The sequence below is a fragment of the Zeus faber genome (genome assembly GCF_960531495.2).
Source record: "Zeus faber genome assembly, chromosome: 9".
NCBI lineage: Eukaryota > Metazoa > Chordata > Actinopteri > Zeiformes > Zeidae > Zeus > Zeus faber.
The window spans coordinates 19,559,407-19,573,600 of NC_137197.1; the positions used below are offsets into that span (position 1 = coordinate 19,559,407).

General features: G+C 46.2%; 1 protein-coding gene across 1 annotated transcript; it reads right to left on the reverse strand.

Annotated features, from left to right (window-relative positions):
* Window positions 1–7,786: 7,786 nt before the first annotated feature.
* On the reverse strand, window positions 7,787–14,194 carry LOC307234514 (histone H4 transcription factor). The gene is made up of 11 exons (XM_080006260.1): window positions 14,062–14,194; window positions 13,751–13,822; window positions 12,919–13,118; window positions 12,536–12,762; window positions 12,283–12,394; window positions 11,894–12,046; window positions 11,567–11,641; window positions 11,043–11,163; window positions 9,404–9,542; window positions 9,181–9,305; window positions 7,787–8,567 (listed from the first exon to the last, which is right to left on the reverse strand). The coding sequence occupies exons 3-11, from the start codon at window positions 13,067–13,069 to the stop codon at window positions 8,144–8,146; spliced, it is 1,527 nt and encodes a 508-aa protein (XP_079862386.1). The 5' UTR covers window positions 13,070–13,118; window positions 13,751–13,822; window positions 14,062–14,194; the 3' UTR covers window positions 7,787–8,143.

The following is a 14,194-nucleotide window of genomic DNA, read 5'->3' on the forward strand; positions in this document are numbered from 1 at the left end:
GTTGTTTCTTTTATGTCAGTTAGAGGGCAAATAAATGGTCGATGCAGAATAATAAGCTTTTATTTGTAAGTAAATGAGTATTGGTCAGCAGTGGTGGGAAGGAACAGAGTATTTTCCAAGCGTCCGTACTTCAGTTTCAAAGACTTTGACTTTCACTCCACTATGTTTCAAATACCTAACAGTTGCGGTCCTTTTTTATTTTAAATATAGATTTATATTTATTTAGTTTTGAAAAATATGGATTTGTATCCATGTACATGCTTCCAACCAGGATTTATATTTATATATCTAAAGCAAGACACATCAGGATATGCTGAGCACTCAGTCTTTAAGCCAAATGAGACCGAATATGTACTTTTAATAGCTGAGAGCTCGTACTTTTCTATTTTCACGAGTCGTTTTGTGTGTGTGTGTGTGTGTGTGTGTGAACCTACCTGCGACGAGAGATCTGTCCAAAAAGTTTTTGAATTTACCTGGAATCAAGTCTGCGCGGATACCCCGGTCGGGCGGTTCCCCGACATCTGACGTGGTGGAGGTGTCTGAGGTGGTTTTCAGGTGACGCAGAGTTTCCAGGTGTGGGGGCCGGGGGCGGACGGAGCGAGCGGGGGCGGCTGCAACGCGGCCCAGCGCGAACTCGACCCGCTGCCGGTAAGCGAGGAACGGAATTAGCTAATCGAGGAGAACATGTCATTGCAGAGCCTCATCCCATCAATGCATTACGTCGCCGCTTAAACGGGATCTGATTCCCGCGCGCCGGGCCCGAACGTGAAGCTGACGTCACGCTGCCGGGGCGAGCCGCCATGTTTTGGGGGGCGCGGGTTCGGATAAATCTTGCGAGCGTCATGTGTGGAACCTCCACCTTTTTGTGCATTTCGTGCGCACACACACACACACACACACACACTTTTTTGTTGTTATTTCTCTTTGCAAGTGAACAGGAGCGATCCTCCAGAAATGGCGACCGCAGTCCATAGCAACCCCCACAGCAACCGTCAAACTTCGCGTTCCCCGCCGGTCCCCTGAGATCCAGGGGGAGCTGCCCAAACGGCCTCAAGCGTTGGCCAACGAGGAAGAAACCAAAACAGTGCCCCGGCCGTAGGCGAATAAGCCTCTTGTGTTCTGCCTCCCTCTCTCTCTCTCTCTCTTTATATATCTTTATTTTAGGAATATTGCATTATATGCACACAGACACACATGAACAAACATACTGGACTCACAAAGACATCCGTCCGTCTGTCCGTCAGAGACATTTTTACTACTATTTCCTCGTTCGCACGAACATTTCTCTCGTTTGCTGGAGACGTTCGGCGCCATTGATTCCGAAGTGTCGCGTTTTCTGCTTTTGGTGGACATTCCGCCCTCACTGGTAGTAAATATTGTGCCAGTGGATTTTACCGTGTTTAAACAGAAACAATAGATGCAGCGGCTTTACAATGATGTTGTACTCGTGACCCCTTTCTGTTTTCCGTTGTGTTGTTGTTGTTGTTGCTTTAAACCAAGTGCCTGGATGAGCTGCGTCAGCCACTTCCACCCCGTGGTCACCAACAGTCCCGTGTGGGGTGGGGGGGCTCAAACGAAAACAAGAAAGGTGAGTGGTTTGGTTTTTTTTTGGAGTTTATTTCCCGTCAACCCTTCAGCCAAACAACCTGTTGCGGCATTTACTCTCGTTTCTCTAATTCCATTATGGAGGCTTTGGGGCCTAACGGGATCAGTGGAAGCGGCTGGGAGTGGTTAATGGTCTTTGGAGGGGTTAGTAAGTAACAGTCACTGATGACATCGGACTCAGGGCGACAGGGGCCTTCGTTCTCCCCCCTTCCCGGTGGAGGCCGCTCGGACGTCGACGACGGCCACGGGCGGCGGGAGCGTCGCGGGGCGACGGCGCGCCCGCTGAGCGTGTGACGTCAGAAGGGAGTCGCAGGCCGGCGCTCATGTGACGCCACAGGGGCCCGAGCGGCTCAGTGGAGGCTTTGTGGAGCGCGGGGTCTGAATGCGCTGCTTTGTGCGCCGTTAAACGTGTGCAGTTAGCGTTATATTCTACGTCTGCTTGGTCTTTTCATTCAGGTTAACATCGTTTTTACCAGTTATTGTTATTATTACGGTTATTTTTGTCATCTTGTTCTAACTATTAAAATTGTTATTTTATTTAAATTATATTACATATTATATGTTGTGTAAATGATCACTGTCTTAATGTCTTTACCTCATTATGTTATGATGTGTATATGTTATAATAGTTATTTACAGTTAATAGTAGTTATTTGTCTTGTGCTTTGGCAGGGGAAGAATTCTTGTGCCAAAAAAGCAACATTTTTATTGTGAGGGAGAGAGGGAGAGAGAGAGAGAGCGAGAGAGGTGGCGAGGGAGAGAGAGCGAGAGAGGTGGCGAGGGAGAGAGAGCGAGAGAGGTGGCGAGAGAGAGGAGGCGAGGGAGAGAGAGAGAGAGAGCGAGAGAGAGGAGGCGAGGGAGAGAGAGAGAGAGAGCGAGAGAGGAGAGAGTGAGGTGGTGAGAGAGAGAGAGAGCGAGAGAGAGAGAGAGAGAGAGCGAGAGAGGAGAGAGTGAGGTGGTGAGAGAGAGAGAGAGGAGGCGAGAGAGGGAGAGAGAAAGGTGGCGAGAGAGGGAGAGAGAGAGAGAGGTGGAGATAGCGAGAGAGGGAGATAAACAGATAAAGAGAGAGGAAGCAAGCGGTGCTGGCAGAAAATAGAGGTAGAGAGAGGGTGAGAGGGAGGGAGAGAGAGGGAGGGAGAGAGGTGGTGAGAGAGAGAGAGACAGGTGGAGATAGCAAGAGAGGGAGATAAACAGCTAAAGAGAGAGGACGTAAGTGGGGCTGGCAGAAAATAGAGGTAGAGAGAGAGAGAGAGAGAGAAGGGGGAGGGAGAAGGGTGAGAGAGAGAGAGAAGGGGGGAGGGAGAAGGGCAAGAGAGAGGGAGAGTGGGGTTGGCAGAATATAGAGGGAGAAATAGGGAGGAAGAGAGAGGGAGAGAGCGGGAGGGAGAAGGGCGAGAGAGAGGGAGAGAGAGAGAGGGTGAGAGAGAGAGAGAGAGAGGGGGGAAGAGTGGGGTTGGCAGAATATAGAGGGAGAGCGAGGGAGGGAAGGAGGGGGAGAGAGAGAGAGGGAGGGAGAGGGCTATAGAGGCATGTCCCTCCACTCCAGACGCGGGACACCGGGGTGAAAACAGCGAGTTGTTCCGTCCATCCTTCCATCTTCTGTCACTCCCTTTTCTGACGTAAGTATTTGGACTTTTCCGCCAAACATCCAGTCATTTGTGACATGACGACGTCATGCGGCAGCGGCAAAACAAACTCCGTGTTTACGTCGTCGTATTTGCTTTGGCTCACAAGGCTTTCAATCGGGATTAGTTTAATTACTTTTTTAAATTCATACAGGAGTTAAAACAGAACCGATTTAACGTCACCAGGGTATGTACGCTTTATGTGTTTTTAAATGTTCCGTTGCTATACGTCGCCGGTTATACACACAGATATTATGGGATTTTGTTGTTGTTGTTCATTTAGATTCGATTAGATTTAGATTAGATTCAACTTTATTGTCACTAGCAGAGTACAGGTACAGAACCAATGAAATGCAGTTGATGTCTAACCAGAAGTGCAAAAGAAGCATTTAAATACCAAAGTGCTATTTGAGTACAATGTTTCTGTGCAGTTATGTAGGAAAAAGAGATGTATTATGTACAACAGTGTAAGGTTATAAATACAGGTTTGTCAGGAGTATAGGGGGATTATGTACAGAGAGTATAAATAGACATTTTATATAAATACTATATATATACATGTAGTATATCTATGTATATTGTGTAGGTTTTGGTCAGGTTATGGAATATAAAAAAACGTTTAAAAAGTATTGTGCAGTTTTTAGGTAATAGCAGTGCAAGGGAAATTGACGAAATGTAAATGTAAACAGGTGAACATTGCAGAAAGTGAGATGCAACAGGTAAGCAGGTAACAACAGGTAAGCAGGTAACAACAGGCAAGCAGGTAACAACAGGCAAGCAGGTAACAACAGGTCAGCAGGTAACAACAGGTAAGCAGGTAACAACAGGTCAGCAGGTAACCATTTAGAAGTCCAGTGCCAGAGGGGGGGGGGGGGGTTTATTCAACAATGTTACAGCTGTTAGTTTTGGGTTTTCCTTGTTTGTTGATTCTCTGAATATGCCCATCAAATATTAAATGTGCTGCTTCGAATGATCTTATTTTCATGGAAAAAGCATTTGAAAACTGTGAAATTAAGTTTGAAAGAAACATGAACAAATGTCAAATAAGCTCCTGATGTTGCTCTGGTAAATAGGAAATTCCCCCCAAAAAATAATCTCATGGAAAATGTTTTAAAATGTAGAAGTCATTGGTTTGGTATTTTCACAAGAGAGTTTTGTTATTTTCAGACCTTTTGTCCCCGCGGCAACGCTCCCACGACAACCACTTCTTTATCAGATTAAAAGATTTGGCGTCTTGTCAAGGACATAATTGGGAGAAGAGGGTGTTCAACCTGCGGCTAATCCCGTCTGTGTGAGAAAGGAGGGTTTGTTCTGCTGGAGCGGCGGCGTTCAATGGATCCTGACACTCCCGCTCCACCAACACAAACATCCACCCCTCCGTCCCCCCATCCCCATCCCTCTGTTCCCATCCCTCCGTTCCCATCCCTCCGTTCCTCCATTCCCATCCTTCCATTGCTATCCCTCCATTACCATCCCTCCATTCCCATCCATCTGTTCCCATCCCTCCATTCTCATCCCTCTGTTCCCATACCTCCGTTGCTCTATTCCCATCCCTCCGTTGCTATCCCTCCATTCCCATCCCTCCATTCCCATCCATCTGTTCCCATCCCTCCATTCTCATCCCTCTGTTGCTATCCCTCCATCCCCATCCCTCTGTTCCCACCCCCATTCCCATCCCGCCCATTCCCATTCCTCCATTCCCATCCCTCTGTTCCTATCCCTCTGTTCCCATCCCTCCGTTGCTATCCCTCCATTCCTCCAATCCCATCCGTCTGTTGCTATCTCTCCGTTCCTATCCCTCCATTCCCATCCCACCATTCCTTCATTCCCATCCCTTGGTTGATATCTCTCCATTCCCATCCCACCGTTCCTATCCCTCCATTCCTATCCCCCCGTTGATATCCCTCCGTTCCTATTCCTCCATCCCCATCCCTCCGTTCCTATCCCTCCATTCCACCAGCCACTCCATCCCAGACATCAAGGTCCTCGATGGCAAAGCGCACTCGGAAATGAAAGACAAGAAAATGCGGGCAAAGAAAATGGCAGCCCACCGTGTCATTTCTCAGGCTTTATGAATTATTTTCCAATTCATCAAATCTCCACTTTTGGCTCCACCCGCGCTAACGTAAAAGACTAGAAACAGGAAGTTGTGATGCTTCCTACTGGCAACCTGCTGTGGCCAACGTTACACTTTGGATGCACTGCGGCTATTGCAAAAAGTAGTTTTAAATCAAATGTGATATTACTGTTGTTTATGTAAGAAATAAAAAAAAAAGGAGACGTTTCGTTCAAGTTTGCCGCATTGGACTGTTTAACCACGATGGGACCAACATTCTAATCCAAGTCCTGGGTCAAAAAGAACAAAATCCGTCCCTAATCAGCTCTGCCTCAACAAATGATCCATTGAATTGAAATAAAGGAAGCTAAACATCTAAAATTCTGCCTTCTATTCCAGATTTTCCTACTTGGGGAGAGCTCTCGTGTCACTGTTTGATTGGCCCACGATGTTCTCAGCGGCAGAAATCCTTCAGACAATCTCATTGAGCTCCACAGAGAGCCAACTGAAACCAGTGCCTTATGCCCCAGCAAATACTGGTATGAAAACACCTGCAAGTTTATCATTATCCACACACACGCACACACACACACACACACACACACACACACACACACACGTGTACCTTTGTGAACTTATCTTTAGGTTATAGCATCTATACATATGTTCCTGCTCACGTCCATGAGCACCAGCACCACTACACCTTCAGGGACCTCCAACACCATCCACTGGCCGTCTTACCAGCACCACCTGTAACAAGGAGCCAGAAAACTAATGTAAGTTGACGGGTTTCTCTACGGACATCATCTGTTAGTTGTTATTGTGAATTACATACAACAGCTCAGACCGCTTCCCACCTAAAGTTGTTTCTCTATAGATGTTTTTTTGTTTTTTTTAATAACTTAAGAACCATTTCAACATACAGTACATTTATTTTTACTTGATTCCATAGCTGCTCCAGCCACTGCCCGAAAAAACACTTGATCCCCTCCACTGCTCTCAGCAGAGGGGACCATCCACATTATGGAAGATAGATAGTAAACAGGATATTAGTCTTTAATTAAAAAAAATAAAGAAAAAATGAGTTAGTTACAAAATATTCAGAAATTTAATGGAGAAAAAATAGTTTCGATCAAATTCATTGAACTTACATTTTTGTTGTTCTTGAAGCCTGGAAAATGGGGTGCGGTGCATGTCAGCATCGCATGGCAGATCCATCATCATAAGCAGAGAGTCAAGGTAACAAATTGATCGGGATTGCGTCTCTATTTCAAATTTGCGTGCACCATGTTTAACATCTACATGTGTTTTCTAAACAGAAGATGCAGATGAAACCCGAGCACCTGCGTCTGGACCTGGCACCCAACTTTCCAGCCGCCACAAATATGACCGACGCCACGCAGAGAGACGGGGAATTATTGGTTCATCCCTCCTGCGTCCACCCAAACCCAGGTGACTTCAAAACATCCTGTTTCGGTCTCTTATAATTCCGGTCTCTTATAATTCCAGCATCAAAATATGCGTTTAGAGGTAAGCGTACATACGACATACATAAGAGAACCATGCAACACAAGAAGCCATGAACTCACACCAGGGGCCTTTGTACTTCTCATCACCAGGACCTTTGCGCGGCCCATCAGCCAAACCTCTTCGGAGGATGGAAAGTGACCGTGAGCAACGGACAGAGACTCTGCACCGGCTGGACGTGACGGGGGGTGAAATGGGTGAAAAGGAGAGGCACAGGAGCTCCTCAGTCCACAAAGAAAAGCCTTTTTGTGAACGGGCGACTCGTGACCGCGGCGAGGCGGGAGGGCGCAAGCGAGCACTCGCGAGCCACGCGAAAGTGAAGAGGGTGAAGGAGGAAGCCGGGAAGCAGCGGCTTCACCAGAGTCCGCCGCCGCCACTGCCGCTTCATCTGCCTTCGAGGAACCCGTGTCCATCGCCAAACATCGCAGCGGAGAGCGATTTAGCCGCTCAAGCTCCTTTCTGCTGCGGCTACGAAGCGGGAAGGTGGAGCGGGAATCCCACTGGACTCCCGCTATGGGATGTGCCGAGGGACGTGGGCCCCCGCTTCCACCGGGACCTCTTGAGAAGAGGCCGCTCCATAAACAGCTGTGAAGTGAGCGGGATGCCAGAAGCAAAGTGGTGGCATGAGTGCTGTAATACCCCCCCTGGCCTCAAGGGCAGAGAGTACGTTCACCTGCTGAACGCAGACTACCACCCCCAGTATCGCCAACGCCATTCCAGCCATTACACATTCCAGGGCGCCCACGGTCAGCCTGGCCCTCAAACCTGGCTCTCCCCGACCCAGACTTCATCCAACAGAGCAGACACATCTACAGGATTCACCAATCTGTGTCCATGAACCATCCCGGTGACAATTACAATGAACTTTGTTTTCTTTTGGAATTTTAAAAACCCAAGGCTTGTGTATTTTTTTTTTTTTATGTTTTAATAACCAATCCAAAGAAATCTTGAGGAATGCTGAATTAAAAACAATGGATTTAAAAACATTGAACCTGAACAAAAAAAAATTGTATTTTTAATAAATAACTGTCAGTACTGCTAATGGAGTCACAGTTGAATGAGTCATAAAAAAATTGATTATGACAACCTTCATAGAGCTTGAGGTCAATTAAAAACACCAAAAGGGAAACTGTAGACTACTTCACAGAAGTGCTGTTAATTCACACATAGGGAACATTTTCAACATTAAAAAAAAATCAAAAAAACAACTATAATTACCTTCATTTCTCCTCTACTAGTGTGTGCAAATACATTTGTTTGTGATGGATCCTTAGCTGAATTAAAACGACTAGCATGGTCCCAAAGTGTACCAGGAGAACCGGGCGGCCGCTCACACCACGTCCATGCCGAGGCCCCGGGCCACGGCCGTCAGGGCCTGGACGGCGCCGGACGTCCCGCCGCAGTCCCCGTCGTCCTGCGAGAACCCCCCGGGCTCGTCCTCGATGTGCGGCATGCTGTTCATGACGCAGTAGACCGGAGAGTCGCCGTGCTGAGACGACACGTCCTCCCCGCCGGAGAGCTCCGAGGAGGAGCTGGGGGAGGAGTAGCGGGAGAAGGGCGACGAGGAGCCGGCGGGGGAGTCGCGGCCGCCCTCCTGCCTGCCGGCGTTCTTCTTGGTGCGGGCGCCGCCGGAGACCTTCCGGGGGAGCGCGGGCTTCTTCGCCGCCATGTTCTTCATGATCTCCTGGGTCACCTCCACGGTCTCGAAGCGCACCATGTTGAGTGTTAAATAGCCGTCCTCATTCTCTTTGTACCTGTGGAGAAGCCGTATTGTTTTTAAACGACAATTTGGTCATTCTGGTGTCAAATGGAACTACAGACAGTTGCATAACATTAATAATACACCACGAGGAACTTTCCTCGTAGTGTATTATCTATCCGTGTTTATCGTCACAGGGTTTCTTCATGCTTCTATAGAAGCAATATCTGTTTAATGTTAAGGGGGCAATGTCGTCCAGTAAGCAGATCCCCGGCTCCTCCTGGTAGTGTGCTGATGTGTCCTTGAGCAAGACACTTATCCCCCTAACTGCTCCTCGGGTGCCTCTATATGCCAGCCCACTGCTCCTAGATACAGTTATTAGCATGGGTAAATGCAGAGAAATTGCAAATTTCCCCGTTGTGGGACTAATAAAGGTGTGTGTATATATATATTTTTTTTTTTTATTTATTTATTTATTTTTTTAAACATTTGAGAATGAACCTGACTGACAGGACTGAAAATTTCTAGTGGAGGTCCCTCCTTGCAACGCAAACTGCCAACGCCCACTGAGGCTGCTCATCTCACAGAACAGGCAATACCACTCATAATGCCTTAAAAAAAAAATAAAAACAAAAACAACAAAAGAGAAGGTGTCAGTAGGGACGGACCTAAAGCGGGAGTGACCAGACGGCCATTTCAGCTGGTGCTTCTTGCGCAGGTGGAGGGTGAGGGTGTAACACCAGGAGAAGGTCTTCTCACAGATATGACATTTGTATTTGGAGATCTTGCCACCCTTTAGAAAAGAAAAATAAATAAATATTTCACTGTCAAGACCGAAATAACCCTGACAGGCGTCCGATCCGGCACGCCTAGCGACGCCTGCTCACACACCTCGTGCACCCTCTTGTAGTGCTGCCGCATGGTGTGTGCCATGCGGCAGGAGTAGTCGCAGCCCTCGACCGTGCACTGGTACGCCGCACCCTCGTTGTGAGTCTCCATGTGCTTCCGCAGGTCGTGTTGGTTCTTGAAACTGGAGCAAAGATAAAACACGCAACGTTTTACATTACATTTAGTCAGTTAGCAGACGCTTTTATCCAAAGCGACTTACAATTATTCAAACACCGATGGACGCAGCCATCAGGAGCAATTAGGGGTTAAGTGTCTTGCTCAAGGACACTACAGCATGCTAGCAGGAGGAGCCTGGGATCGAACCAGCAACCTTTAGATCACTAGACGACCAGCTCCACCTCCTGAGCTACCAGTGCCCTACAGCTATTATTATTACAGGTAACATCATACTACATTTTCATTTCCACAGTCCTGCCTGTCCTAGAGAGGAGACCCAGACGAGTGTTTTCCCAGCTCATGCAAGGTACGTGCTGAGCCTTGAGCCTTATCTCAAACTTTGTCTATTTTCTGCCGCGTAATTGTACAATGTTACTGATTGCACCTTAGACCAGTGGTGCTGCGTCATGTGGAGCACGGGTTGTCAAACTCTCAAAAAGTCTCGCAACCCCGTCATTGATGTAAACAGTACACTTTCTAATGCACGCCCGTTCAAAATGTAAGACTTTCTAAGACATTTTAATGTAATGTAGATCGGATGAACAGTTGTCGAGATAATCGAGGGAGATTCGCACAGACAGACATACATACATACAGATACAGACAGACAGACGTTTACTGTATACATACATACAGACGGACAGACAGACACATAGATACAGACAGACAGACAGACATATATACATGCATACAGAGATACAGACAGACAAACATACAGAAAGAGATACAGACAGACATATATACATACATACACACACAGATAGACATAGAGATACAGACATACAGAGATACAGACAAAAAGACATACAGATTCCTGCCTTTATAGTTAGATATTTTGTGATCAATTAAGTAACTTTCCACCCCATCATATCCCAAACCCCTTTGAAAATAGTCGTATTTGTTCTACATTTGTGCGTAGGGTGACCAAACGTCCCGATTTGTGCGAGACAGTCTCGCAACCAGACGGAATGTTCCACATTTTGACAGATTGAAGCTTGTGAATTGAAATATATTCATCTTATATTCATCTATCATATTGACATTTATTCCCATGTATGCTGCGCAGAGTCAGCGCAGCAGCAGCAGCTTGTGTGACAGAAAACTGCCTCCTCTTCACCTGTGCAGGCTACGCTGTCAGGGGCAGGAGTGGGAGAGTGGGTTGCTATGGTTACAGGGACGCGCACACACTGTCTCTTTCTCTCAGTCCCTCTTATGGAAAATGTAGTTGACTGAAAAGCTATTCATTGTGCAGCTAGTGAATAATTTGACCGAGAGGAAAAACTTTTTTTTTTTTTTTTTTTTTTTTTTTTTTTTTTATAAACACTTTCCATTTTTTGTGCATTTAGAAAAACATCTGGCGACCCCTGAAAACATCTGATTGAAAATGTTATGCTCACCATTTCAATTCATTTGATTGTTTCTCTGTGAGGCATTTGATAACATTTGTTACTACAGTGTTGTTCACCTGCTCTCACAGAAGTCACATGGGAAGGGCCTCTCGTCACAATGGCGGAACTTGATGTGGATCTTCAGAGTGGCCAGAGTCGTGCACGTCATGTCACATAAAGGACACTTGATGTGATTCACTGCAAAATAAATTAATAAACAAACGGGTAAAAATTGTGATTCATTAGAAGACAGCCAAATCTCAAAAGGCCACTTGCAGGTTTTATTGTACTTTTGGACTATTTAAGGCTTTTCTATGACTCTCACTGGGTGCAACACAAGTCGATTACACTCATCGTCGTACATTTGACAAACTCATTTTGGCATTTTAAGTTCAATATTTCAAACGCTACTTAAAACAGTACTTGACAAAAAGTGGGATGATTAGCTTTGTTATCACTGGTTACTATGGTATTGCTGGTGTTCAGCATTCACTTACCAACCAAACTCAGATTTTCGCTTGAATAGAAATTGAGGGGCAGTGGCCTTAAAAAAAATTAAAACAAATACAATTTTAACAAGTCGGGATTGACCCAAAATTACCGTGTTGGCGAACGTGGTCCCTCAAGAGCCTCTCATTCGCAAAACATTTTCCACAATGCTCACACACCAATGTCTCTGTTGGGGTGAAAATCAAGGGACATAAAAATCTGTTATTTATGCAAAACATAAAACTTAAGTGTTAAAATATAAAATCAACTGGCAGCCAGGTGGTTCGAAATTGGCATTGTAATTATGTCAAATTCTTGCTGAGGGGAAATGAGATGTACTACTGTATCTGCATTGCTTATATAGAGACCAACAACACTGATTTCCTAAATGTGTCAGAGCCTTTAAGAACGCTGGACAAACTGTGCGCCCGCCCCTCACCCTCAGGCTCAGCCTGCCTGTGAAGGTGGTCAAAGAACTTTGTGTTGCTGGAGAACATGCAGCCACACGTGGGACAGGCCACCACCTTCTCCTGGGTGTGGCTTCGCAGGTGCTCCCTCAAGCGGTACTTGATCTTAAAGAAAGCGTCACAGCCTGTGACGGACGGATGGAGAGCGAAATGGAAAAAATAAATATACAAATCTGACAACCCACGCAGGAATATGGCAAAAAAAAAGACGAGGCCTGTAACTAAGGTTATTCATTTAGATGACAAAATGACAACGAATCAGTTGATTATTCGATCATTCCTTTCACCCCGAGCTGGGACAGGACAAAAAACGAGGACACACCTCCTGTAGTCACCGCTCCCTGTTTGTTCAGAGACGTACCTGTCCAGTGGCAGAAGAGCGCTTGCTGCTGGCATGCTATGGGCTGCTGCTCAGTACACTGCACATGGTTGTCAACGTGGCGATAGAACCACTCAGGATTATTAAACATACTCTGTCAAAACCAGAAAAACAAAGATTTTATTTAGCCGGCAAACGAATAATACTCATTAGAGCTCGATTGTTTCTTTTTTACAAAAGATGCTTTATGCTGTGGGATTAAACAGCATTCTTTTTTTTTACAGAATTTTCATACGTCACAGTGCTCCCACTGGCAAGCAAGTCCTTCTGAGCCTTCCGAAACCAGGTTGTTGCTGTGCGCGTCCTGTTTGCAGCTGGGGAGTTTGGGCTGGGATAATAGGAGCTGTGTCCCGATGAACTTGAGCTTGCCGTGGTAGTTGTGGAAGTACGCGTGGACCTCCAGTTCCCTGGGACGACCCATGGCCAGGAACTCACAGCCCCTCCAGAGGCAGGCATAGTCATCTAAACGATTATGCAGAGATGGTTAAATACATTCTGAAGGGCAGAATGACATGTCTACTTGCGTTCAATAAGTCTCTCTAGTTGGCTGCAGGCTGGTTGATTTGTGTACATGACTTCTCGTTTATATGGCACAAAGCTAGGTGCCCTCTCACTTACCAAGTTCCTCGATGGCATCTCTGTCTCCCAAATGGTCTTTCAGGTGCAGTGCCATGTGCTCGCTTAGTTGTTCCATTGTTGTCCCCTTGAAGGTGCATGTAACCCATTCACACTGAATCACCAAGTCAGAGAGTTTCCTTGTCTTTGCCATTGTGGTTGGTGAACATAGTTGTGTTATGCCCAGAATTGATGTGCACCACCTAGGGATCAAGCAATGCCGCAGTCATTCACGAGATTCACATATTATGTGGCGACTCCCGTGACGCAGAATTCAGCAAGCTGGCTACATGCTTCCCACACTTCAAGAAACCCTTTTGCTGGGCATTTTTCATGACCCGCACACGCAATCGATCATATTAGCCCCAGTCGACTCCCATATCTCTTTATTTTTTTTTACTCATTTTTGCTGATTAGAACTATCCGGTGCACATCCACTTATAAAAGGAAGTGGTAATTGGGACGGGGAATGAAAGGCTAGTCCAAGTCTGACAAACTATGGCTCGGTTCAAGGAAATAATTGCCGCGTTCCACACTGAACATTCCTGCTAGTTCAACTATTTTTCTTTGCAATTATGACGACATAATATTATTATTAATGCACCCACTACTATGACTAGTATTACCATTACCACCATATCATTATTGTTGTTGTTGTTATTTTGAGTAAAATCTGTTGTTATGATTGTAACGTCACTTTTACACTACTATACAGCTTGGTCACCAGATTATACAGACATATTGACACATAAGATAATATGAGTACATACATATTAACTCTACCATCTGTAATACATTGCCCCCCGGGAGTAATAAATACATGCATGTTACGTACACATTGCTGCGGATGCCCTTGAGCAAGGCATTGGCTCTAATACTGGAGTTGGTCCCCGGATGCCCACTGTTCCTAAAAACAGTGAGGATGAATTAAAGGCGGATGACTCATTTCCCCCACGCGATATAACGAAGTATAACGTCCTCGCAAAAAAACACTCGGTGGCGAGAGACAAACACAACACTTGGGGATTTGACGATGGACCCATCGGTCGCTCCTCGTCGATATAACTGAAACTAGGTTCGGTAACTGGGACGTTCACCGGCCCGAATCCTTGTTCAAACCCGGTCAAACGGTCCAAACAAACTTACGGAGCATTTCCCCCCGCTACTCTGGACGCAGGCCGCGGGGTGACGCCGCGACACGGCGTGTAAATAAAAACCACTTTCCCCCGGAGCAAAGCCTCCGCGACTCCCTCAGACTTTCCCTCCAATGTTTTGTTTC